This window comes from Dromaius novaehollandiae, chromosome 1 (genome assembly GCF_036370855.1).
Source record: "Dromaius novaehollandiae isolate bDroNov1 chromosome 1, bDroNov1.hap1, whole genome shotgun sequence".
Taxonomy (NCBI): Eukaryota; Metazoa; Chordata; class Aves; order Casuariiformes; family Dromaiidae; genus Dromaius; species Dromaius novaehollandiae.
The window spans coordinates 12,774,572-12,800,847 of NC_088098.1; the positions used below are offsets into that span (position 1 = coordinate 12,774,572).

Here is a 26,276-nt window from a genome sequence, read left to right on the forward strand (position 1 = left end):
ATCAGCAGAGAGGGTCTTCTGCGCCGCTAAACAAAATAGAAAGCGAATTCAAGGGCTGATTCCCAGTAGGCCACACTGCAAGAAATTCAGTTCACTCCAGCTTCCATTTTGGAGCACACCAGCTATGTCTGAGACAAAACGTGGGAATGGCTGGGAATTGGTTGCTCTGGGGACCTTTCCCTGCAAGTGGTATGAACAAGACTACAGCAGATGTGGTTCTTGGCCTCGCAAAGTCCTCCAACGCAATCCCAGAACCCCTCATGCCCTTGGGCTGCACACGCTCATGGTGCTGAACAAACCCACTCCCAAGGAGGGCAAAACAGCCTCCTCATCCAGTTCTTTGTTCAGAAACAATGAACGATCTGGTGGCTTGGTGGCCATAGCACCCTGGGTTTCTGTATTGAGCAGAAATAGGGCAGTTTCAGTGCTGCAAAAATAAGCCTCTCACATAATCTGCCAGGGAGGCTCCAGCAGCTCAGCCCTGTGCCCTGAGCAGTTCTTCAGATTAAGTCACCTCTGTGCCAAAGCTCTCAGCATGACTCAAGAGATGAGGGCCACTTGGCAGATGTAAGCCTCGTCTCTGTTAAGGCAGTGGGATGACCTGAATCAGCATCTCTGGGCACAAATGGGTGTATGAGGATGCAGAGTTAGGGCCCATCTTCCCCAGGGGGATCAGTCAGACTGACCTACAGTTCCTTGGGTCCTCCATGTTGCTTTTCTTTTTCTTAATGGTTGTAAAGTTACCTACTTCGAGTCATCAGGGACCTTTTCTGCTTGCCATAATTTTCTGTAGATGATAAACAGTGGCCTGCAATGACACACTTATCAACACCCTTGAGCAAATACCAGCTGTCTCCCTGGGTTTGAATGCATGCAAGTCCTCAGCAGTCCCTTACTGCTGCTTCCCCACTGTTGGCTGCTGCTCTTTTTCCACTGTGTTAATATATGCAGAGATCAGGGAGCAAGATTTGCACCTGATAACTGGTACAAAAAGATGGTGTTGAGTACTTCAGCCTTTCCTGTGTTGTCTGCTATGGGGTTTTCTCTCCTATCTATCTGTGGACCCACATATACCTGTAGGTATCTCCTCTTACTACTTTCAATGTCTCTCACTAGGTTAGTTCTAGTTGTGCCTTCCTGATTTTATCCTTAAGTGCCTGAGTAGTGCTTTTGCACTCCTCCAAGTCTGCCTGTGCTTGTTTCAGGCATACTCCCTGTTTATATTTCAGTTCAATAGGCAAGTCCTTGCTTAGCTGAGGGGGCTGTCATCTGAAATGCCCTTTGTTCCTACACAAGGGGAGAGTTCATTCCTGAGCTCTCAGTAAGTTCTCTTGAAGCTCTTCTGGGAACTCCTTCCCTTCACAGCTGCTTCCCCGTGAGTTCTACCTACCTATTCCCTGAATAAATCAAAATCTGCTCTCCCCAAGGCAAGGGTCCTAACTCTGCTGCTCACCTCTCCAGCTCTCCTCTGGATCTGTCATCTCATGGTTGCTGCAGCCCAACCAGTGCTCTGTGACTGCTCTCACTCCCAGTTCCTCCCTGTTCCTCAGCAGAAGGTCAAGCCAGCATTAAGCAGAAAGCCATGACTGGTGCCATTAGCATCTGTATTAGGAATTGTCACCAATGAAGTCTAGGAACATCCTGGATTGCCTGTCCAATGCCATGTTGCTCTCCCAGCAGATGACCAGATGGCCAAAATCCCTAACAAGGACAAGGGCTTGCAAGTGAGAGAGATCTAGTTGTTTGCAGAAAGCCTCGCCCCCACCCTCCTCTTGGCCAGCAGTCTGTAACAGACCCCTACCATAACATCCCCCAAGTTCCTCCATACTCTGATCTTGACCCAGAAACTCTCAACAGACACATCTCTGGTTTGATACGGGAGCACTGCACAGTCAAGGTGCTCCTTAATGTAAAGCATAACTCCCTCTTCTCTTCTCTGCCTATCCCTCCTAAATATCCTGTAGCCATCCATGGCCATGTTCAGTTGTGTGCACTGATCCTGTGTATCTCTTCCCATTTATTGCCCAAGCTCTGCACATTAGTGTACAGACATCTGAGGGAAGCCTCTGCACGTCCTCCTTTTGAATTCAAAGAAAAATGGGATGGGATAAAATCTGCCTAATTTAGGCATATAATTTGTAGCTGTGGTGGGAAGCAGGTGCACAAGTTTCCTATATAATCAGTGAAAAGAGACCAGTATCTCTGAAGACCTCCAGAAAGAGGAGGTCTCTCCCCACCCCTCCTCTTTCAACCAGAGCACCAAGTCAGAAGCATCTCCTATATATGTCTGGGGCCATACGGTAATGTCAGATTTTAGATGGCAGGCCCTTCTAAACTCACAGAGGCTCTCTATTTAAAAATCAATGGCATGATTTTGCAAAGAATATCACAGACTGTTCAACACTTCCTACTGACAGCATTAATTTTCCCATGAGATTAGCACATACTCAGATCAATTGCTTTGAAGGGGTCAAGAATCACTATTAATGCAGTTTTCATGAGTGTTTAATTTTATGTTTGAAATTATCACTGTGGCAGGTGTGATGTTTGTCAGAGAATTTGTTAAAATTTCTAGAGGGAGTTCTATAACAGATTTCACAGAGGACCTATTTAAAAAATGTAGCAGATTTGAATATTCCCAGTCTGACAAATTAGTCCAATATATTAGAAAAAGATGTCTATCCACGGTGGCTGAAATAGGACTTTTGAAGTACAGATATAGAAAAAAAAAGCAAGGAGGCAAATAAAAGTCCCAATTAATTGCTGTTCCATCCTGTTTCCCAGCCATAGAAAGTGCTGGCTTTCATCTTTCAAGTGCCAGAATGATGTTCTGGCACATATCAGTGCATTTTAGTCACTTTGTGTATGTATGAATTTTGCCTTTGCACAAGGAATTCATTTGGTTCAATTTCCTTTTCAAGTTTGCATATTACCCAGTGTAGAGTTCTGTCCAAAAAATACCAAACAAGTTTTGACTGATCCACCATCTGTCAGATCCAGAGAGTATGACCAACTTAATGAGTCAGCAGCTGAATTCTTCCCAGTCTGTTTTCAGTTTCATTTGCAACCCCAGATGAAGCAATTCTATATAGTGTTCTGTCCACTGGTAATGTAATGTCAGGGCTGACAGCAAAGTCAACTTACAACCTTCTGCTTAAAAGAATACGGTTTCCACTTCTTGGGAATGCAATTTGAAGGTTAGATTTTATGCTTATAAAGTAGTGAACCCATGCTGCGTCAGCTGTTACTTTTTTAAGAATACAGAATAGTGTGCAGTCACATACAAGCCTAAAAGTCTATGCAACTTATTTTTGGTTTTATTTCATTAAATGATGGACAACTGATATTCTAGTCTTATAGAAGCCGTAAAAAGATTTGGTTTAAAAGTACTCTCTACCTGTTAGAGAAATGGACTCCCATAAATTGAATTTGTTCACTGAACAGTAGAATTAACAGGTTCGGGACTAAAACTTATGTTTTTGTATGTAGTTCTCTTCTTCCTGCACATATGTCTTTCAGATATACTAGATGATAGATGTTTGAAGAGATGGTTACTATCTGTTCCCGAGAATCTGAGCTTAATGAGAGATGACCTGTTGTTCTTCTAGGCCTATTTGCAGCATTTAAAGGAGTTTCTGTTGGCAGATATACAAACAGTTCTGTTTCAACATATGTTTGTTTGAGGATATAGCGTATCAAGAGCAGCGTTTCTCTGGTATCTTGTGGGCAGTGTTGTGGCAAGTCTTAGATTTTTATGCTGCCAGGAGTTATAATCAAGTAGTTATAACTTTTATAGGATAATAATGACTTGATAAGGATTGTAAACTTCAAGTATGTAAATATAAAAATTCCCAAATTGTACAAAAGGGAAAGTCTTCTCCCTTTCGTTTTGCAGTGCCACTGGCTTTTAGTGCATGCTGAGCCCTAAATTTTTTAAAGCAGTGCATCTGAACAGGCTGGCCAAATCTCACTTTTGGAAGCTTACATGGTGGACAGCTATCAGTTTAATGGCCGCAGACCCACTCTGGGCACACTTGGATTTAGCAGCACACTCTGACACGTGTCAGTGCTGTCTGTCAGAGACTGTTTCAATCAAATCTTGCCAGATCTTTTTTTTTGACAGCCAAAGGCAGAAAGAAACTGTTCTCCTGCCAAACATCAAGTCCTTGCTCCAAAGCGTGGAAAAGCTGGAGGTCTTAAAAATAGACAGAAAAGTTTAACTTTAGAAAAAGCATGTGTTTTTTATAATTGCATTTTCAATGGGTCTGAAGTGGGTTTGTTGGAATGTATATATTTAGCAAGAAATAGAGAGCAATTATGCAAAATGTGCGCTCAAATGATTACTTTGGTAAAGTTGTTTGGAATTAAAGCAGCCTGTGGTGTGAAGTCTCAGGCAACCTTAGCTGTGCTGCTGCCAGCTCTGCCTATCAGGCAGGGAATGCGTCAGCCCACAGCTCTGTCAGCTTCTTCCTGCAGTCACCATCATCCACATCCCTTCCCAGGGCTAATACTGTAACTCATCTTCCTTTGCTCGTTAAGCAAATTATCTCTAACATTTGACCAGTGGGATCATATCTGCATGGTCTCAATAGGCTCCTTGCTAATAAATTCCAATCACTTTCATTTTGAAAGGAATTTGCAGAGGTCAATACTGTTGTCCCAGTTTACAGGTTGTGACAATCGAGGTAGAAGAAAAAGCGATTGGCCTAAAGCCACTCGGCAGACCAGGAGATCCAGGAATTAGTTTCATGCAGCAGAGTCCAATCAAGGAGAGTGTCTGTATATGAAATGCAACTTCTCTTGAGCTATTGGCTTTGGGTCCAATCAGGCTCTATATGTGTAAACAAGAACTGAAAGTGAACACTGGAAGAATTACATACAACTAAAACTGCACATGATTTTTTGACAACTAAAGGATATATCTATCTAGGCAAGTAAACAAAATGACTGTCCCAAGAAGGTGATAATGGCTGGACAAGGAATATTATATGGGGATCAGATATCGATGGGATGCATCTAAAGGTGTCTTCTTTCCATAGAAACCAAACATGGTGGCAAGAATAGGAGGAATTTTGGAACACAGTGAATTTTTAAGGCAATTCACAGCTTGCTTTAATTTGTTTTTAGTCTTAATTTAAAATCCTATTTACAATTTCAAATTCTTTTTTTTAAACTAGAATGTTCCTTATAGTCCCACTCTTATATTACCAAACACATATTCATAAATCCAGCCAACTGATGTTGTGATGCAGAGTCAGGATTTGTATCTTGTCAGAGGGCTGACATATTTTTCTTACAAGATGGTACCTGACCACATTCCTTGGCAAGCTGATACTGTATAATTTGGTGCTCAGAAAAATTTTCTAGAATGGCACACAAATATAAGAAACTTGTAAGAAAAGGTTTTGGCATTACTGTCAGCAAACAAGAAGAGCTCCTTGCTTTTGCAGTATTTTAGACATTAGATGAGCTGCTGCTATGAACAGTGTCTGTTTTTTTGTTTGCATATTCAGCTAAGTGATTTCCCTCAGCCCAATGCAGTGGTGTTTCTAAACTTACACAGCAACTCTTCTTGTAGCAAGATAATGTGAATATTTATATTAGAACAGGCAGCCTTTCAGGGTTTAAGGCATCATAACCCCAAATAACAAGAAATTAGTGTGGGAGCCTAAAAACCCAAGCGGTTGTAGTGCTAAAGCCCACACGAGGCTAAAGCCCACGTGCCTACCCCCCAGCATCTACTGAGGTGGGAAGAACTCTGGGTTTGGGGACCTGCTCTCAGTATTGTTTTCTTTTCTAATGCAAAGACTGCTTCATGTAAAGAATATAAGCAGCACTGGGAAGGCAAGACCGTCTCCTGACAGAGGCAGATCCTTTTCTGCTTTATTGTACGTCTAGCCACGTGGCTCTTACATTCCAGGCTGCACAACAGCCCACTTTCCATTAAGAGCCCATCTTTTCTCCAGTTTAACCTACAATCTTCTTGGGAGGTAAGAGTGAGATTTAAATCCTATTGGGGTAAAGCAAATCTAAGATTTTCTGGGGGTAGGCCACATCTTAACAATATAAAAGCAGTACCAACCTATAATTATTCCTGGTCCATGCTGAAATGCAAAAAAAATTGTGTTGTGTTTCTTAAAGCTGGACCAGTTCCTTTACCTAGTTCACAATGTGACCTTGCAAAAACCTGTGCAGACACACCTGGAAGGAGGCAGTGCTGGGAGTCTTAAACAGTGCTGCAGTTAAACACTTTGTCTCTTGAAACCATAGCATCAGGCCTAAAATCCACCCAAGTCCTTCTTTGGATCTGACCCCAGCTTCCTAAATTACTAATCATACCTACTATATGTTGTATCACTGTGGAATCATTTATAAGGCAGCTCTTGTCATGAAATCTAGGCACTACATAGGGATTATCACAATAATGAAAGTCTGCTGACAAAATAAAACAAATCTTCCCTCTTTCTCATGAAGTCAATTTTAAGTTTGTGTTGGGCATCCTGCAGTTGAAATTTTCTTTGCTGTGTTTCTTCGGGAATGCTTTTAAGAGATAAGCTTGGCAGCATGATCTGAAGAGAAATATGTCTATTTGTGACTGTGCTGGGCCAGCCATGGAAAAAAGCATTCAGTCAGTTCTCCTGAGTCTCTATTAACGATAACATACAGAATGACTCTGGCCTCTGGGATGGCTGTTAAAAAGACAGGCGGTTTTTGTGACAGCCAGCTGTCGTGACAAGTCTAAATATTCTGTGAAAGTATTCCTTCCAGCTGGCTAGGGACTTGGTGTGAATATTTTCTGTTTAATGCACTGTCTCCCACATTTTTTATTTCAGGCCTATCTATAAAAGTATTGAGTACTGCACTTGCAGGGTAAGTCAAGAGACTTCTGGAATATTAGAAATCCCTCTACTGACGGCATTTTGGAAATCCAAGCCTGGCTGCTCCGGGAGAGCTCACAGATCTGAGGGGATGTTTCCTGCAGCACAACAGATCCCAGTGCTGCAGCCTCTTTGCCTGGATCTTGTCCTAGCGCTGGGTCAGGCCCTAGTAGTCTGTAAAGCAGTAAAAAATGCTCTGTACCAATCACACCATATTATCCAAATGGTGATTAAGAACAACTGCATGTTAACACCTCTTTAATTTTCCTTTTACCTTGTTCAGGCCTCGCACATGCTTCAACATGGAAAGTTGAGCCTATGACATCTATAAACCCAACGCCACATCTCTCACTAACTAGATGAGCTACACGGGCAGTTGTTACTGCCTTTCATTTTAGTAGCTGCAGCTCTCTATTTGTTGTATCTAGGCCTTACTATCTGGATCACATACTGGCACTTTGAAGCTTTCTTTGATATAAAAACACCCCTGAAGCCACCGAAGAGGTTATGGATGGCAGGCCACGCGGGACTTTGCTTCCCCTATCGTCCTAAATTTTAAGTATTAAATTCTTGTGGTTATGACTATTACTGCTCACAAGATGTGGGCTGATAATAACTGATCTAATCAATCAGCAAAACTCCCCATCCAGGGGCTGGCCTCACCTTTGCAGAGGGCAGGTAGGAGGTTTCGGCCCCTTTTAGGGCGCGTCACCCGCGAGGCCCCGGGAGCGGCCTCCCGCCGGGGCCGCGCGCCAGCGCCTCACGCGCTCCGCCGCCAGGCGACGCCGCCGTCCCGCCGGGGCCCCCGCAGCGCGCGCCGCCACGGGCACCGGCCGCCGGGAGCCGGCCCGACCCCGCCTTTGCGCCGGGGAAAATCCCGAATTAAAAAAAGCCTGCGGACAGCGTTGTTAAGACTGTTAAGTGCTTTCATCCTGAGTAGAAACCGGAGAACACGCCTAAACTATATATATATTTTTTGCCCCGTACACGGTAACGAAGCAGTTCCTCTTTGAATAACCGGTCTGACTTTTCCTTTTGGTTTTCTTTGGTCACTCGGCGCTTTAGAAAATCACGAGCATGAACAGGAAAAGGCGCCTTTGTGCAAACAACCTCATCAAACGCGATTTTAAAGCAGTGACTTCGGTGCCGGCGTGAGTCATCCCCCCCGCAAGCACCCGCGTCGCCCTCCTCCCGGGCGGAGGCGGCCACCGGCGCTTTCCGCCCGGCCGCCTGCCCCGCGCAGCCCGGCCGCCCCCGACACGCGGCCCCCACGTGGCAGGCGCTGGCGGGTGCTGGCAGGCGGCGGCGTCGCGGCGCCCAGCGCGCAGGCGCGGCGGCCGGCGCATGCTCCGTGCGCGGCAGGGGGCGGGGCGGCCCGGCACGCCCCCTCCCCGCCCGGCCGCGCTGCCGCCGTCCCCGCCCGCCTCCGGCTCAAACTCCGCCTGGGCGCTGGGAGCGGCAGCCGCGGCGGGCAACTTCCCCTCAAGTCCTGCGGGAGGCAGGGGGACTATGCGGCCCGGCTGAGCGCAGCCCCGGAGGGGAGGGCAGGGCAGGGCAGGGCGCGCGCCGGCGGCAGCAGCAGCAGCAGCCAGAGTCGCCCCGGAGCCGCCTCTGCCGCCTTCCCTGCCTCCCTCCCTCGCCGGCTGGGGCCGGAGCCGCGGCGGCCGTCCCATGTCCCGCAAGGCCAGCGACAATGTGGAGTACACGCTGCGGAGCCTGAGCAACCTGATGGGCGAGAAGCGGCGGCGGCAGGCGGACGGCTCCGCCGGCTCCAGCGCGGCGGCGGCGGGCGAGCGGAGCCTCATCGCCGCCGCCGAGTCGTGCTCCAGCCTCAACAGCGCGGCGTCGGGCGCGGAGCTGGAGCGGGCGGCGCGGCGGCAGTTCCAGCAGGACGAGACGCCCGGCTTCGTCTACGTGGTGTCGGTCTTCTCCGCCCTGGGGGGCTTCCTCTTCGGCTACGACACGGGCGTGGTGTCCGGGGCCCTGCTGCTCCTCAAGAGGGAGCTCAACCTGGACGCCCTCTGGCAGGAGCTGCTCGTCTCCAGCACGGTGGGCGCCGCCGCCCTCTCCGCGCTGGCCGGCGGCGTCCTCAACGGGCTGTGCGGCCGCCGGCCCTGCATCCTGCTGGCCAGCTGCCTCTTCACGGCGGGCGCCGGCGTGCTGGCCGCCGCCCGCGACAAGGAGACGCTGCTGGGGGGCCGCGTCGTGGTGGGACTGGGCATCGGTGAGTGCCGCGGGGCGCGCCGGCGCCGCCCGACCGCCCGCTGAGGCGCAGCCCGGGCAGACGGGGCCGCGCCGAGCCAGGCGGTGCTGCCCGGCCCGGCCGCCCGCGGGCTGCGGCGCCGCCGGGGTCCGGAGCCCTGAGGGAGGCGGGCGGGGGCGCGGCCGCGGGAGGCGGCGTCGCCGCCGCAGGTCCGGCCGGGCGGCCCCTGCCCGCGGTGCCGGCCCGAGGCGGGCGTCTGCCGCCGCCTCACCTGGGCGCCCCGCGGGCCCCTTCGGCGGCGCCCCCGCGGCCCCGTCCCAGCGCGTGTCCGCGCGGCGCGGCCGTTACGGCGCGGGCGTCCGCCGAGGGACGGCGCGGCCCGCGGGGCGGTCTCGCCTCCTGCCTCGCAGCGAGTCCGTCCTCGGGGGGCTCTGCCCTGGCAGCGCCCTGGGTCCGGGGCCGCGCTCGGAAGCGGGGGGGAAGTCGCGCTTGGGATCTCCCTGCGCCGCGTGTGGCCCCTGCCCGCTCCCCGCTGCCGCCGGGCGCCGGAGCAGCGCGCTGGGGAGAAGCGAAACCCGCTGGGACGCTTCCTGGTCGGGCTCGGCGCCGCTTGCGTTGGGTTTCCCCGGGGGCATCGTGCGGAGCTCAGCGGGAGCTGCCGCCTCGCTGTGCCCACCCGTGTGCGTGGTCCAGCGGCCGGGCTGGCAGAGCCGCACCTCCGCTGTGCTTGCCCAGAAGAACAGGAATGATGCTTATCCTCCAGGAGCGGCTGCGTGAGACTGTCTAGAGCACCTGGAGTGTCTTTTTTCTTTCTTTTTTTTTTTTTAAAGGGGGGTGGAAGGTAAATCTTCGTTAGGGTCGTCTCACAACCCTTCCTCTCTAAAAGCATGATGGCAGATTAAGAGTTGGACTTGCTTGCGTTACACAGCAAAGTTCTGTTTCTTAGCCATTGAACAACTTTTTGGGATTCTCTGGCTTGTTACAAGCACGCTTGCAGTGATGCAGTTTGTAGTCTTATTAGGGAGGAAAGTTAGTGAGTCACAGTGAGGGCTGTCAGAACTAAAAGTGGCTCCATCCTTGAAAGTGCTTACGCTGGTTTTCCTGTACGGTACGGAGCATCCTATTCAGGCGTGACAGTTCTCCTATCCCAAATCGGGTGGCAGGTTTTTATGCTAACCCCCTGGATTTTGTTATCATAACCATTCTTTATAAGGTTCAAGACTGCAAAATGTTGATAATTGTTACAGTGTTCAGGAGCCAAGAAAACTGAATTTGATTGTGAGGTAGTAGAACAGATATTTGGATGATAATAGATAATACTTATGTTTAATTGTAAATATAAAAATATTGAATCTGACCCTTTTTAGCATCTGAAAAGCTTTTTATGTTCTTTCCGGACTGCAACTGATTATGTTGGCAGCTTCTATTAATTTTTATCTTATTTTTGAGTGGAGAGAGAGGCGGGGTAGAGAGGAAAGGGCATGGCTTGCTTGAGTTTAGTAATGTATGTGGTGCTTGTTGGAGAGAAATACACAGGCTTGGTTGAATTGTCTTACGGTGGTGCAAATAAATGACATTGATGTTACCTGAGGGATACTAGACTTGTGGCTTAATACATTTAAATAACATGAAAATGGCAATCAGGAGTTCAGGCTTGTGCCTTTGTAGCGCTGCAGATCTCCTGTGCCGCCTTGGGAGGGAGGGAGATCTCTCTCCTTTTTCTGCATCAGGAACAGCGATATTTTTTTTTTTTTCTTCTCTGTCCTTCTGCTGGAGCTTTGAAAAGCTGAAGATATGAGAAATGACTGAGAAATGCTCAGAATTTTGGAGTACAAAGACACCAATTTATATAAAATGCTGGGTTTTTTTTCCTTTTTATCAGAGTTTGTTCTTCTTTATACATAGTACAGCCTGTGGCCAGAAATGAAGTGTTACCTTAGGTTGCTGCCACTGAAGAAAAGCTATTAGAATCAAAGGAGTCCAGTCCTAATGAGATTTATATTACAAAAGAACAAGCACATCTTTTTCAAAACTGTTCTCATGCAGCAAGCTACAGTCCCTTTTGTTAAATGTCACGTTAAATTCCCCACCAGAGGGAGCTTGGATAATGTTGTGGAGGCATTAGAAATTGGTGGAACTTTAACCAGGGTGTCTCTCTCTCCTCTTGGAGCGCTGTGACTGCCATTTGCCTGCCAACAGGGAGCAAGAACTTTCTAGCACTGTGTGAAGACTTCACTCAGTCAAGGGACCCTTCAGTTACATTTTTAACTGCCAAGGAATAGACGTAGAATGGTGCAGTGTTATGAAATACTTTGCTATGCGCAAACCAGTAAAAACATTCTGAACAGTGTGTATAACTTTATATATCAAATTTTTGGAAACTTTCATGTAGCTCTCTACCAGTCGTGCATCAAGAATTATACCTACAGAAATATGCATTCACTTTCCTTTAATAAATGAGGTACTGTATTACGTGCAGTGCTGTGGAGGCGATGATGCTCACCTATGTGACTTCATTCAGCCATGACCGGAACAGTGAGGTTCTGTGTTAATTGTGTCCATGTAAGAAAATGGCTATTTTTCCTTGTGACTATGATTCCTGTGGCTGTGGTTAACCCTTCAAGGGTGAAAACCAGAGGAGATAAGCTGAAATGAGGAACATCTCTCACTTGTTTGTCTTCTCCTCTTTCTTAGCGTCTTCTGCAGACCCATGTTAAGATAGGAAAACTTTGCTTTCCAGAAACATCTCCTGCAATTGCTGGGGAAAAAAGGGAAGACCTTTTCTCAGGGACAAAGTGAACTGCTTTGTGTTGCAAATATTGAGGAGATTTTATGGTCTGAAACTTTTTTCTTTTCTTTCCCTAGTTCATGTATATAAAATGAAGGGAATTCCAAAACAAGAAACCGCAGTCAGCGTGAACAGACTAATATGCTTAGGCATTATCAGGTCTGAATTTTTAAATAGGTAGCTCAAGAGGTACAGCGGGTGGATGTCCATCGCAGGCTCGTGTTCTTTAGAAAACTCAGGCAAAATGGCTTAGGAGTGAGGTTAAGGCATCATTCCCTCCCCCTGTGACCAACTCTCGTGTCCCTGACTCTTCAGGAATTTGGCTATGCCCAGTGTCAAGAATGTAGTTTTTGAATGGATTTTTGTTACAACAAATATGGTCAAAATGCAAACATTCAGAAATTTGGATTAGATGCTCAGTAGGGCCTTGTATGAGCACAGCTAGGAAAAACTGCATTGATGCAAAGCATATTTGGACCTTTTGCATCTGATAATGCTAAATGCCTTAACCCATTCCTGAGGAGTGACCAACCATACTTGGTGTGGGACTGAGAGTTAACTCAGGTTTGCTTTGTGCTGGTTGCTGCAGTTTGCATGCTTGGCAAGAAAGCTGGCTCTTAACTCAGCTATCTGTGGTCTGGCCAACCAAAGACTGAAATGCCAAAGGCTCGAGCAGTTGGCCAAGACAGCAGTTAAGTGCGGAGGTGAGAAGGGAGGTGGCAAGTGAGTGGAGTAAATGCTGGGACTCAGAATAAAACTAAAAAGGATAATAAACTATGCTTACAAAGTCATTTCTTTGCTAGACTGTAGGAGAGTAAGTGCAGCATCTTAATTTAACAGTTGCTCTGCTGTCTGACCCGTTGGCCAAATCCCTTTCCTACTGCTCACCGATCTGCGATGGAAACAGGTTATCTTTGTCATCTCAGGGTGCCGAAGATCTTAAGTCTGCAGCTGACATATGTGAGTGTTGGCATGGTGTTTCAGGTAGCGCTTTCTTCAGTGTGGTGTGGGGGTGTGTGGGTTTTTTTTGTTTTTTTTAGTATAGTACCAGTTGTGGAAGAAAAAACTGTTGAAGTTAGGAGCTGTAACATGCAGAGTTTAAGAAGTGGCAGAATTAAGCTTGCTCGTGCAGTGCTGAACTCTGTGTCATAATGTGCAGTCATTAGTTGCATGATTAGATTCTGCTGTCTCGTTCAGTGTGTGGAATAGATGATACTCCGTTAATGATCAGCCTTTCCATGTTTTGTTGTCTTACTCGGTACGTGGTTTAGGCTTTATTTAACACACGCTACCCATGTCCTTCTGAAAACTGAATTAATCCTGGGAGAGGACCGCGATGGCACCGCATGTGCATGCGTGCTGGTACTGGGTCTGCAGCGCAGTGGAGACCTGGCTAATAGATGCCTCGTCTTCTCCGTCTCCAACCCCTGTCTGTGCTAGTGTGTGGCATGTCTTTGCAATGCGAACTTGCTTTGTACTCAAAATGTCTGTAGTATTTTTCACCCGCTGTATTTGAGCGTGGCATATGTAGTGTTTCTGGTAGCATCTTTTTATTGGCTATGTAGGTCATTTTCTCAGCAGAGGTAACAAGACTGTAAACAGGAGTAAAATGGGCTGGCATATGGTTCAGGGCTCCCCTGTTGATACTCCCTTCTACTGACATTCAGGGCTGCTAGCAAATGATAAAAATAACCAAGTGTAACAGAAGTATTTGCATCATATAGTACTGGCTCTGTTTACCTTTACAGTGATTAAAAAAAAAAAGTCCAGTCATATCACCTAGACCCCCATACATGCTTTTAAAAGGTTGGAAAATAACCAATATAAGCTGTTGGCTGTTAAAGACTAGGGTACACTACTTTTTTTCTTTGGGGGAGGGGGGAGGAAGTATTTCAGATCTCTTTCAGCTGGTGTGTATTTTGCTCTTGAAAAACTACTTATTAATTACCACCTCCCACCCGCAGAAGTTTTTAAGCTTAAGCCTGCTTCTACCACTGAGTATCAACAAGATTTTAAAAGGAGTTTCTACTTTTGTATGTTTTGGAGGGGAAAGTCACCCTCAGCTCCTAAATAGGCTATGCTGTCTTCTAGGAGATGCTTGTATTTCTTGATCTACAGATTCAGAGACTGTCTCCCTGCTTCTGAAGATACGGCTCTGTACTGGCATTGGCTGGAGCTGCTCATCCAAGTTTCTAAGATCTGTCGCTACTAAAATTGCTGTCTGTGCTCAGGATTGGATCTCTGCATCCTAAAACCTTGGTCCATTAGTTATTGTGCAAAAGCATCTTGTCCATTAGGTGGAAGGATAAGTTGGCTTCTGACTGTATCTGTGATCTTTCAGGGCACCAGGAATACACTGAGATGAAAAACTCTCTTTTCAGGTCCTCTAATTTTGTGTACAGTGCACATGATACACAGTGTTATGCTCGGCTTACTATTACTTCAGCAAATGCTGGCTCCATTGTTAACAACATTGCATGCGATGAAACACTTGATAGTATAGTACCAAAAGACCAGCCGTTTCTAAATAAATATTACCACCTTTGGCAAATGTTTGGTAACCAATGCAGAATAAAGTATTATGCACACTGAATTATATCTACCAGAGAATTGTTTGACTTTTGATTCTTCTGGACACTGTTTAAAGTTGCAAGGGCATTGTGGGGCATTATTTCCTGTGGGGTTTTTTTTTTTTTAATCTTTGTCTTTGGTTTTGTGGGTTTTTTGTTTGTTTGTTTAACCTAAAAATCCCTTTAGTTCACAAACCTTGACATTGATCTTCTTGGCTCTAAAGCATGGAAATCTTATAAACAGTTTTCACTGTACTTAGATAACTGCTGCTGCTAGTTAGTATGCAGTTAGTATGTTCCACAAACCTAGAACTTCTTGTGATCCACTTAGTCTTTGTAAAGACAATTTAAAGGAGGCTTGCCATGCTAAGCACAAATGTTTTCTTACCTATCTTGCAAAACTTATGTGGATACCATAGGTGGGCTTATTTTCAAAATGCCTTGTTTGCTACAGAAGCAAGAGACCAGTGGTGTCCACTTACCAAGCACGGTGGTTATTATGGTAAATCACTCAACTAGAACACTTGTATTTAAGCTGCTGGTTCGGATGTGGATTATAACAGTCCCATCAGCAGAGGTATAACTGAGGGCATTTGAGCACAGTCCAAGCAGTAGACTCAAAATCCCAGCCACTGTCTTCTGCTGTGAACTGTTAGAATATGTATTTAATTCTTATTCTGAGACTACTAGTATGTACTTTTCCACTTGTATCCTGAGAAGCAATGAAATAAAGTAAAAGTAATGAAGTACTGAAAGCGGATGCTGGAAAGAACAGATCTTAGTTGGTTATTGCTTTTTTTTTTTTCCCCTCCCTTATTTATTAATGAATAGACTGCAAGATAACTGCTAATTGTAGCAGTCTTATGCTCTTAAATAGGTTTTTATAGAGTATATCGTATCTTTAAATATATCAGTTTCTCTTAAAATGTGGTGTTTTAGAAATTTTAGGGATTATTCCATAGAAGTATGGTAAGCTTTTGGGTTGTAAAATTCTATGGGAGTCTCAAAAATTGATGAGTTCAGCTGTCCTATTAAATAAAAATAAAACTGGACTACTGTGGTTGTGCTGCTTACTGGTACCACAGATGTGTAACAGGCTTTGTGGCATGGTTTTGTTTGCAAAACTTATTTATGGGTGTTCTCTGGTAAAGGATTGTGTTTCTGTGTCTGAATTATCTGAATTACTGGATCATGAGAGTTGCTGTGATAGCTCATGCAGAAGCTTGTGAAGAGGTTGGGTCATGTGGAATAGTTATTATAGCTGCTGAAAGCCTCAAAACAGGAGAATTTCAGTTTCTTCTTGTGATGATTATGCCTGCGAATAAATACCAAGACAAATGATATTAAGTTGTAGAGCTTTTGGGCAGCACAGTTCTGGATGAGTGTGAAGTAATGGCTCTAATATTTTATTGCTTAGGCATTTCACTACTCTAAATTATTTTTCTGTAGGTCTGTTGATATAACTTATATGTAAACTGCTTTAAAATGTATTTTGCTTATGATGTATGGAGAAGAAATGAAATTTTTTAAAAAGCCTTCCTGTTCTTTCTTCAGGCTCTCTATTTCTGATCTTCTATGTTCTGTTGGAGGTTTTGGTCTACTAAAGACTTAGTTAAAAGAAAAAATGTCTATTTTGAAGGCGAAATTTCCAGAGGTGAATTCTCATTCTGTGTGCCTAGGTACTCAGCCACTTGAGTTGGATTCATAGCTTGGAGTTTGCCCTCTTCCTTTGCAAGTCACATAGGTACATGCTGTCTGTACGGATGAAACATATATCATGTTCTTGGATGCTCTTGAGTGTCTGGCTGGCGATGGATCGGCTACGACCTATCCTGAGCCATGGTACTAGCAAATCTTTTCCCTTCCCTCCTTGTTTTGGTCTCTTGTTTGGCTAGTTTTATTTAACAGCAGGTGTGTTAAAAGCCTGTGTCTTCTGTGTCTGGACACTGGCTTTGTTTTTTCACTTCTCATGTTTTTTCCCTTCAAGTAGTGGATGCTGAATGCAGTCTTGTCTGAGGTGCCCACGTGCCCTGGGGATTGCTCCTGGGCTGGGCTTCCTGGGAATTCAGCCTTCTCGTTGTGTGGCGGTTGTCTTAGCGTGCTTAGACCCTGAAGGGCAGTTTGTATTTTAAAAATAAATTAAAAAAAATATATATATATATATATACACAGAACTTTCTTTTCCTTAGCCTTGTTCTTCAGGAGTTCTCTAAAGCGCCCTCTCCCCCCTCTTTCTCTGGAGATGGATTCTCCAGTTACTCGTATTCAGATGTTGTAACCATAGCTTTCTAATTTGGCTCTTCCCCCTCCCACTCCACACCCCGCTCTTTCAATACGACTTTTCTGCAGTGCCCAGGGAGTTGCTCACTGGAGTAGGTTTGCCCTCTGTGGCTGGTCCAAAAGGCTTTTTGGCTCTAATTAGAGCTGGTATTTTCCGGAAGCACCTGGTACCGGCCTCTGGGCTAGTCCTTCACTAGGGAATATTTTACCTGAATGAGTGTGTTCTCCTTGTGCTTCTGAATCATGAGGCAATTCAGCAAATAGCCTCGGCTGTGTGGAAAGCTCCAGTGTATGCTGATCCTTTTTAGTATGTGAAATGAGCTCGCAAGGGCTCTGCCAGGCTGAACTGCCCCGGGGAGCAGTGGCGTTTCACTGCAATGTGCTAGTCTCAGGCCTTAAACCTAAAACCTGCTTGTCTCTCTTCAACAATTAGTATTTGTGAGCCTCTGGGTTTTCACATGTCCTCAGATAGCACTGAGGGACTCCCTAATCTCACAAACAGTCAGCCGAGCACATCCCGCTGCGCGTTCGGTTGTTTCTGCAGCTGTAATGAAGCGATTGTTCTCTCCAGACAATAGGTGCGCTTAAGGAGATGCCAGAGGTGGTGGTGGGCCTGCTGTATAAACAAATGCGTATCCAAAATTAGATTCACCTGGCAATAGCCCATCTTTTCATAGTCTAGACAGAATTAACAGATAATTGGAGTAACTTCAGAAACCTATACCGTAAGTGGGAGCTCTAAAGCAAGAGCTTTACAGGCTTTTCCCGAACTGGGAATTTCCAGTGGCGCAGCTTTCTCGTCTTACGTACCAGTGAGAAGTTACAGCCTTTCTGCTCCAAGACTGCTTCCAGAATCCTGTCCCAGTTTGGTCAGGGACCTCATGTATGTGTCTTTCTCTGCTATTGCTTCTCTTTGCAGGGAAGCAAGACTGGTAATTGTGGTTTTTGTGTGCCTATGGACCTAATTACTATGAGAAAGGAAGATTATTTTTCAGCTGTTGGAAGCATTAGGGATGCCTTTCTGTGTGGAGCCACAACTTTTCCACTTTCCTGCTCTACTGTGGAAACTTGGTAGGATAAATTTAAAGTTGGAAAGAGCTGAAGACACTTCCCATTTTGTCCATTGTATTACCCACCGCATATGGCATGTGATACTGTAAACAGGCAACGTGATCCACTAAGCACTGCTGTGAGAGCAGCTTCTCTACTTGAAGTGGGCACTGGAGTGTGCCAATGGAGAAAGGTCTTCAATTTCTCATTGCTTGTAGCTCTCATGTTCACTCCCCCAAATACTCATTCTATACTAGAACAAAGTAGAAACCATACCAAGCTGTGAGCAATCTAAATACAGATCTTCCCCCTGTTAATTGCCTAGCCCTTTGGCTTTTTATGAATCTTAATATTTCCCGTTCTTATGTCTCTTTTCTTGGCTGGAATTTCCAGCCAGGAAGAAAGCACCAGAAACCAGGCTCCCCCAGGATGGGGATGTCTGCGATGCTGTGAGAAATCCTAAAGAAAAACTTTGTGCCGATCTTTTGAACAAATACGGAGAGGTTGGAAGTTTTCTGTACTGTTATCGCTTTTCTCTCTCGCTTAGTAACTTCTGATAGTTTTCTAGCTATATTTCTTTAGTTCTAGCACTCCTACTCTTAGTTTACCAAATAAGACCTTTGAACTTAGGCCTACATGAAGGCATCAACAGTTTGAACTTAAGTTCATCTTGAACTATTTTCAGTCCTAATGAGCAGGGGGCATGTGATTTTTGGGGGTGTTCTTAACCTTGTGGTTGCTCTAGGTAGTTCCTGTCTGAATATGTTCTTTTCCTGCTGACACAGTCATAAAAATATAAAGGTCACCTTAAATAAGTGTCCTTTAATGACCTCATGTTTTTGTGGCTGATGCATTACTATCAGAGTAGTGCCATGATTCTTAAGCTATCAATGGCATTGATTGTAATCAAATAGAGAAAATTACTAGGTACTGGTAGTGTTTGGAAACTGTAGCAGTAGTCTTGATCTGTGCCCTGCTCTGAACTGCCTTTTGTGGTTCAGCCAGGTCCTGCCATGCCATCCACCCCCTCCCAGGAGCAAGGAAGGAGCAGGAGGAGTATTCCGGGTATTCCTCCTTTTCCCTGGTTGACTAGGGAAGCAGAACTGCTGTGTCCAGGGTCTCCTCCTCTCCAGAGCTGCACCAGTGCCCTGCAATGCAGTTCAGCCTCCAGAGTGAGATCAGAACTGCTGATTGGAAATGGGAAGTTCCTGTCCCTCTCTTTCTACGCTCTTAAATTACCATTGATTCTTGTCTAAAGCATCTAATAGTACTACAATACCTAGAACTGTTATTTGTGATTCTGTTTCCCCCCACCCCGATATTGTGAAAGATTCAAATAGTTTGCCCTGTTACTTTCTTACAGCTGTAATTCTGGAGGAAGTAGCAGTACTTAACTTGCAGAAAATGAAGCCAAACAGACTCTAAACAAATGGTTTTAGAGGTGGATAGACAGTCAGGATTCAAGAATTTCTTTGAAGAAGAGGTAGATGATGGTGATGTTGAACATAACTGTATTCTGAACATGTTACGGTTTCCCTTGTCAGTCGAGCAGCACAGAATCTGTATGCAGCTATTTAACAGCAAAAATTATCAGGGAATTAAAAGAAATAGGCTACTGTCTTAAGGGCATCCAGAGAAAACTGAATGGAAAAGCTAGATATGGAGGTTAATGAATATGCTTATTAAATACTTATTCTTGAGCTGTTGTAGGAGAACTGGTAGATAACTAAATGCATTTAATGAAAGCTATGATTATGAGGCTGGATAAATTTCTGAAATTTAAAATGACAACTGAAGCACAGGGATTGTGTGATCTGAAGTGAAACCTAGGATGCAGGGAAGGTTTTCTCTGTCTATCTAAACATCTAACTAAAATGCAGTAGGGAGCACTTAAACTCCTTTAAGTTCATGTATAGTCAGTGAAGAGATGTTGGAATATCAAAAGGGCGATTCAGGATCCCAAAGTTAGATGTCTCAAGTTGGAGCTAATCTCTCTTTGGAATCTACTTATTTGTCCAATGTGGGATAGTAGGAGAGAAATACTGTGGTTGGGTGTTGTTTTTTTTTTTTCTTTTGGTAGTGTTTTTTTGTGACTAAGGTGCAGGCCAGTGTGCTGCATTTATTATTCCTAATGGTTTTAGGATTTACTCTGCCTAATTGCTGTTTTTGACTTAGCTTTCTGTTTGTAGCTATCCACTTAGAAAGTTTTGCATACTCTGAGGTTTTCATGGAGACTCCTGCTGTCGGAGGTTAACGAGGTGATAAACTCAGAGGAACTTGTCACTAAGTATTTGCTTGCTTGATTTGATCAGCTAATTTTTTAGGGTTGTTGATTAGAGCTATGATGAATCCTGGGGAGAGTGTAACATCCAAGAAAAGTGGTGTGTTAATGGATGACGTAGACCACAGTGAACCTAGAAGGAAATGCAAGTTAAGAACAAAGCCGTGTGTACTTCTAGCATGCACCTCTGCAGATGTTTGCATGTAAGTGACATTTTTTGTTTGTTTACAGGTCCTTGATTACTGGACTGTTGAGGTCAGTAGTAGCTTTGTCAGCGCAGGAATGGGGAATCTGCCTGAGGGGAAAAGGTAAGTCCAGTTTTATTCACTACTGAGTTCAACAGCTAAGCCTTTTGCCTCATAGACTCCCTGCTCCTGCATTAATCATAGGTGCTGCTGACCTCACCAGTCCAGTTGACTTTGGAACAGCTTGGCGTGAATGGAAAGCCAGAGATGTCTGGACAACAACTTCAAGATCCAGAAGAAAGGGGTGGAAGGGGTTGTGTTGTATATTTTTGATGCTTTAGCCCAGGAATTCAATCATTATAGTAATGTTTTCAGCCAAATCCTGGGATCTGGTTTTGTGCTGTGTTTTGTCCTTGGGTAGGAGGAGAAATTAGGCATGGAGTGTAGATCCTTTGTATTACAATTGTAATGATTGACTGGAGTGTTGCTGGGAAAAACTGTTGGTGCGTACAGCAGGAATCTGGGCAGAGGAGTTCTCACATTCCATGGAGCTTTGCACAATTAGCTTCAACTTCTCTTTAGCTTCACTGTTTTACTGAGTGAGACTATACCTTACTAAATTATTTGAAAGCTTGGATGAAAAGGTGTTATTTATCTTTAAAATACAGTTTTTGGGTAGAGTGCAATGGTTGTCTGCACCTGGAATGCCCTATGTGGTTACCTATGTGCATCTCCATGTCCTGCAGGCTTAGGGAGCTGCAGTGCTTCCCTCCTCTCCTGTCCCCAGTCTCCAGCTTTACCAAGGAGGATAAACAAAACAGTATTGCATTCAATGGTGTGTGTGCTTCCGCTTCTGGAAAAGCTTTAGTTTTAAGGCATAACTTTTTATCTTTTTAGCTTTAGTTTTAAGGCATATAACAACTTTTCGTTGTTGTTGTTGTTGTTGTTGTTGATTTGCTTTGTTTTGTGTCTGCTGATGGTGACTTTTAAAGCAAGGAAGGATGCTGCTTGTGTCTTGGCTCTAATTCTGCCAACTCTTTCTGAATCTTCATCCCCTGGAGTGAAAAGCTGTCTGTTGTATCAGTCTGCAGGGCTTCAGGAGTCTCCCTGATTCACAGTTAATTGCTTTGCTTGATACCCAAGTGCTATCTGGATGATTAATCATTATGCTCTTGTATGTGGAGTGCTCCCTTGTACAGAAAAAATAGTGCCCTGAGCTTATATGCAGCAGTGCAGAAAAAATCCCCCCTCCATGTAGCTCAAGACCAGCATGTCACTCTCCTCTGTAATACCAACTGTATTGCTAGTAAGATCTGAACTGCCTGTTTATAATATTTATATTTAGCCTCTTTAGAAGTTATATCTGTACAATTCCCCCAATAATTGTTAAAATTCTTAAGCATTCTGTTTTTGTTTCCTGTCAAATAGCTGGCTGCTCTTACCCAGAATTTTAACCTCTTTCTGGATGGCTTATCTCCTCATGGACGTATGCTCCCTTGCATCTTTTATCCATGAATATGGATATATGTGTGTGTGTGACTGACTGTTTTGGTTAGATGAGTTGCTGAGGTGTGAACCCTCATGGCAGTGTGCTGGTCAGATGATGGCAAGCCTGTTCTGGTTGTTAGCCTGCTGTCTCAAGCTTTTACCATAATTCTGTGTTTCTTCCTAGAGGCTCATTTCAGGCTAGATGAAGTGATACTGTACGTGGTAGTTGTGGTGAGAACTTTTTATGGACCACTTTGTTATAGTCAAACTATTCAGTCTTTCAGTTGATCTCCATCTAGTTGGAATGGCTTATCCTCAAGTTTCCTGGGTAGAGGAGCTTCATTTGGGGTGGAGTGGTGGGGTATAGGGAAACCGCACTCGTTACATTGATCTGAAGGAGGGAGAACTGGCAGCGTGAATGTCACAGTAGAAATATTTCTACCTCAGCAATGCATCTGCCACAGTTGTCTCTGGCCCACACTAGTGAGAGGGAAACTCTGATCCATGCTTCCTAGGCAACCATCTTGCAAAGCAGGGATCCAGACATCTGGAGATCTGTGTGTGCGTGTGACGGGGAAGAACTGAGTAACAAAATTATATCTGTGGAAGTTTTAATTGGGAGTTAGTTGTATTTCCTTTCTGTAGTGGAAAAAATGTGGTGGAAGGAGGCTATGCAAGAGGATAGCATAAACCAGTTGTGCCGATTTTCAGTATTCTTTCTGTGGGAACAGATTCCACACCTCTCTCATGGAAGATAAAAGAAATTAACTGCTTTGGGGTATGGAGCAATTTTCTCTTTTCCTTCAAGTTTTTATCAAGTGTGAAAATGTTTCTTGGCTCAGATAATATTGTCTTGTACAGGCTAATACCTACACAGAATAAATAGTCTTCATCTATGGCAATGAGTGAGGGAGCTAATTTTAAGAGGCCTGATTCAGCACTCTTTCACCAACTTCAAGCCAGTGTGATTCCACTGACTTTACAGCAACAGTACTTTCTTTGTATTCATGATCTTGATAAACTATTAATTAATACAGCTGTTTAAAGAAGCTATGGATCAATTCACCAAAGAACTATAGGTTCGTGTGAAAGTAGGCCTGTATGGTAGGTATGAATGTCATGCTGAGCTGTAGCTAAGAAATACAACTTTAGGCATGTCTATAAGAGAATTTTCTTAGATATTAGCTGATACCTGTTTTGAAGATGAAACCTTTTTTGGAAATCCTAATATTTATCTTTTCTGACATTTTGTTTGCAGCAGTGCTCTATTTTCTGCTTAAAACAAATGCTTGAGTTAGTTGTGGCAAAACAAATGTCTGTGTGCATACTTCTCAGTGTTGCACAAAAATATTCCTAGTATAGTTGAATTATCTAGAAGCAATGTATGGCTCTTCTTTGGTTTGGATTTCTATTTGTCATACGTTACCAGTCACTAAAATAATATATCCCTAAAGCAATAATAGACTGAGAAGTGTTTGGTCTGCTGTTTCCTTTTCACAACTATTCTTTGTATTCTGTGCTCTGGAAACTTGTCCTGCAGCCGTTGGTGTTCGAAGCTGTGGTAAATACTGCCACTGCAAATACCAGCCTGGCCTGCCTGTGCCAGGAGTTGAAACCCATACAGTTAATTTATGTGCTGTAATAGGAATAAATCCAGAACAACCATTATTCTATGCTGATACAAAGGGCTAGAGGCATATATAGCCTTGAACTGACCTTTCTATAACAAGAAATATTATTGTGATATTGTGCTGCTTCATGCTGTTTTGCAGTCTTAAGATTGTATTGCAACATGCCATGCCTTATGTTAAAATAAGTTAAACTCATACACCTTATTTTACCTTGCTACTGAGAAAGCATACTAACTTTAAATATTGCAGTAAAGAAATGTCTGTTGTACTTCTGAAAGGCCTGACTTGCAGATTGCATGTCAAGCATTCAAGGTTTCACAATCTTTTGCTGAATAAACATAAGACTGGTTTGTAGTTCTTGGATTTGTCGTTTACTGGCTACCTGATCTTAGAGTGACTGCATCACTTTATGCCTCCATGTCACCTTCTGTAAGGTGGGACTGATGTTTGCTTGACCTGAGGCATTCTCAGACTTGTTCGTAAACAACACTTTAAATAAGTAATATCTTTAATAATTCATAGTCAGAATTTCTGTATTCTGTTCAACACTACAACTTCTGTGAATGGACTGCACAGACTGACTTTCAATTTCTCAGGCTCTCTCTACAGGCAGATCTCTCCTTTCCGCTCCTTGCCGTGTCTTTGGCCTTCACACAGGCAGATTTCCTTTAATGTTGTACATGATCAGTGCTCTTGGTGAAGTCTGGTGCTCAAATTTTATTGAAATGCTTCTGAATTATTTGTTACAAATTACGCTTAATGGCTGTTACAGTTACAAAGCCAAGTGGGAATTGCATCGGTATTTCTACCTAACTTGATGTATAAGCCATGCGTTAATAGATATCCAATTGTAACATACTTGTCATTACATAGAAAAATAAGATAATAGAAAATCAGTCCAACTCTGCAATCTTAAGATGTATCTCAGTGGAGTCATGTAGATTTAACTTTAGGAAGTTAGTGATGCAGCATGTCACATTATCCTTTTTATTCTTACATTACTCTCAGAAGCCTTTACTGTTCCTCACAACCAGTTTGCACAAGACTCATCAATGGACTTTCCTGCTAAATGCTTTTTGGTAATGTACAGCTAAGTCTGAGTTTTCTGATAGGGCATATTGAAACACTACTCAAAGGGTCTGTATGTTTTAGCAATTGAAAATTCCTTTAATCTGAAGAAAGGAAAAAATATGAAATCAGTACAGTGAGCAGATGTATGTGGATGTAAACTTGACACTGTTTGAAAGGTAGGTCCTGCTGCACCTGAAGATAATGAATTGTTCAAAGTGCATATTCTGTATTGGAAGCATAGTCTGCAGGAAGGTTTTGTAGTGGTTACATTACTGTGGTATGTCACAGATATTGAGGAAAGGGATCTTGCTATTAGGAAATGGGCTTTCGTGGCAGGAAGAACAGCATTCTACTAGATTGAAGCCTTCTTTCAAACCTTACCAGCATGTAAATCTGTCATCGGCTGTGTGCGCTTTGGAATGGCTCATACTACTTTTTTGTAGTGAAAATACTGTGGTATTATTTTATTCTTGTGTACAGTAAGAGAATAATAGATGGTACTAATGGGAAAAGGGGGAGGTGGTAGTCAAGAATTTAGAGATCAAATCCACTGTGAACTGGTTTGTGCTGTGCTGCCCGTTTCTGGTGCTTTGAGCTATAGTTTATTAGAAGCTATCACGACTGGGTTCTTTCCTACTCGCAGCTCTGTTTAACGAGTTCTCCAGTGGATAATTAGTTCTGCCTCCCTGATGTTGCCCTCTCTTAGAGTATAGTTAGCAGTCTCTACCTTTAGTTCGAGAAATAAGAACATCCTGGTCTACATACTCTTCCTTAAAGTGTAAATAAAAGTAATTTTTTAACTTTCAAATCAAAATTCAGTTACACCTAGCTAGGTTTTACTGTAATTATGTTTTAATTAGATCTTGCTTTATGAAAACTTAATTAAAAGATCAGGTGAAATGTGGACCAGATTATAGGGGAAAACAAGATGGGACACAGTAATTACTTCAAGGAGCTCCTTTAGAAAGAGGGCTGTGAGGATTCAGAGTTCCCTCACTGTTCTTGTGTTAGGATTGTCAATTATGCTCAAATATGAATGTTTGTTTATAAATATTCTCTGCAAAAACAGCAATGCAGAAGCTCTAAGTGCAGGGTATGCTTACTCTGTTTTAGAGAGATCTTGCTTTTAGGTGTGTTTCCTCGTGGTTGTTTGTGGCAGGAAATTGTTTCACTTAAGTCTCGAATGTCTTATCACTTCAATAGAGAGCATGGCTTAATTCTTAATCGTAAACCTTTCAGTTTTAAGGACAGAATCTGCTGCTTGGTGGGAGCAGATTTGAAGGAGTTGTATAAAATTAGAAAGAGGCTCAGCCTAGTAGCTGATGGGGCATTTAGAGGCTGAAAGACAGCTTAAACAGCAGAATATTTTCATTGTCTGTTTAGTCATTTTATGGCCTACAGTGGTTTACTGCAACTGTTTAAGTACAACTCACAGGAAAAAAGATTTTACCTTAACAAAGATATGTGCTGCATTTATGTTAACTAGAATGGGACACTCCCGGCCATTTTGAATGCCAGCTCGTAATTCTTCCTTCCAGAAACTGCTTGTTTTCACTCTTCACTTACTGGATACGGGCAGTGCGAGAGGCATGCTCTGCCAGATGAGAGAATCAATACAACATTCTGAAGGGCATTTTAGATATCCATCTTTATTTCCTTTTAATCTTTAGGTAGCCTAGAGTTTCCAGGGTCTTGTATCAATTAACAAAATTTACTGAGGACATCAGAAAGTCTGCCCAGCTTTTACGCAGGCTGACTTGCAGCTCTTCCTTAATCCTCTCTGACTAATATGCCCGGAGCACCTGGAGAACATAAATAAGCAGGAAAGAGTCTCTCTGCAGAGAGGATCTC

At 44.0% G+C, this 26,276-nt stretch overlaps 1 protein-coding gene across 2 annotated transcripts in view; it reads left to right on the top strand.

The window, feature by feature from the left end:
* The first annotated feature begins 8,283 nt into the window (after positions 1-8,283).
* Positions 8,284-26,276, top strand: part of SLC2A13 (solute carrier family 2 member 13) — a 168,267-nt gene continuing 150,274 nt past the window's right edge. The window contains exon 1 of one of the 2 annotated variants that reach the window (XM_064505975.1): positions 8,284-9,102. In XM_064505975.1, the coding sequence (XP_064362045.1) occupies positions 8,550-9,102 (553 nt within the window). In that variant the 5' untranslated portion in view covers positions 8,284-8,549. The remainder of the gene's footprint in view (positions 9,103-26,276) is intronic. The other variant, XM_064505980.1, reaches the window with a different exon arrangement.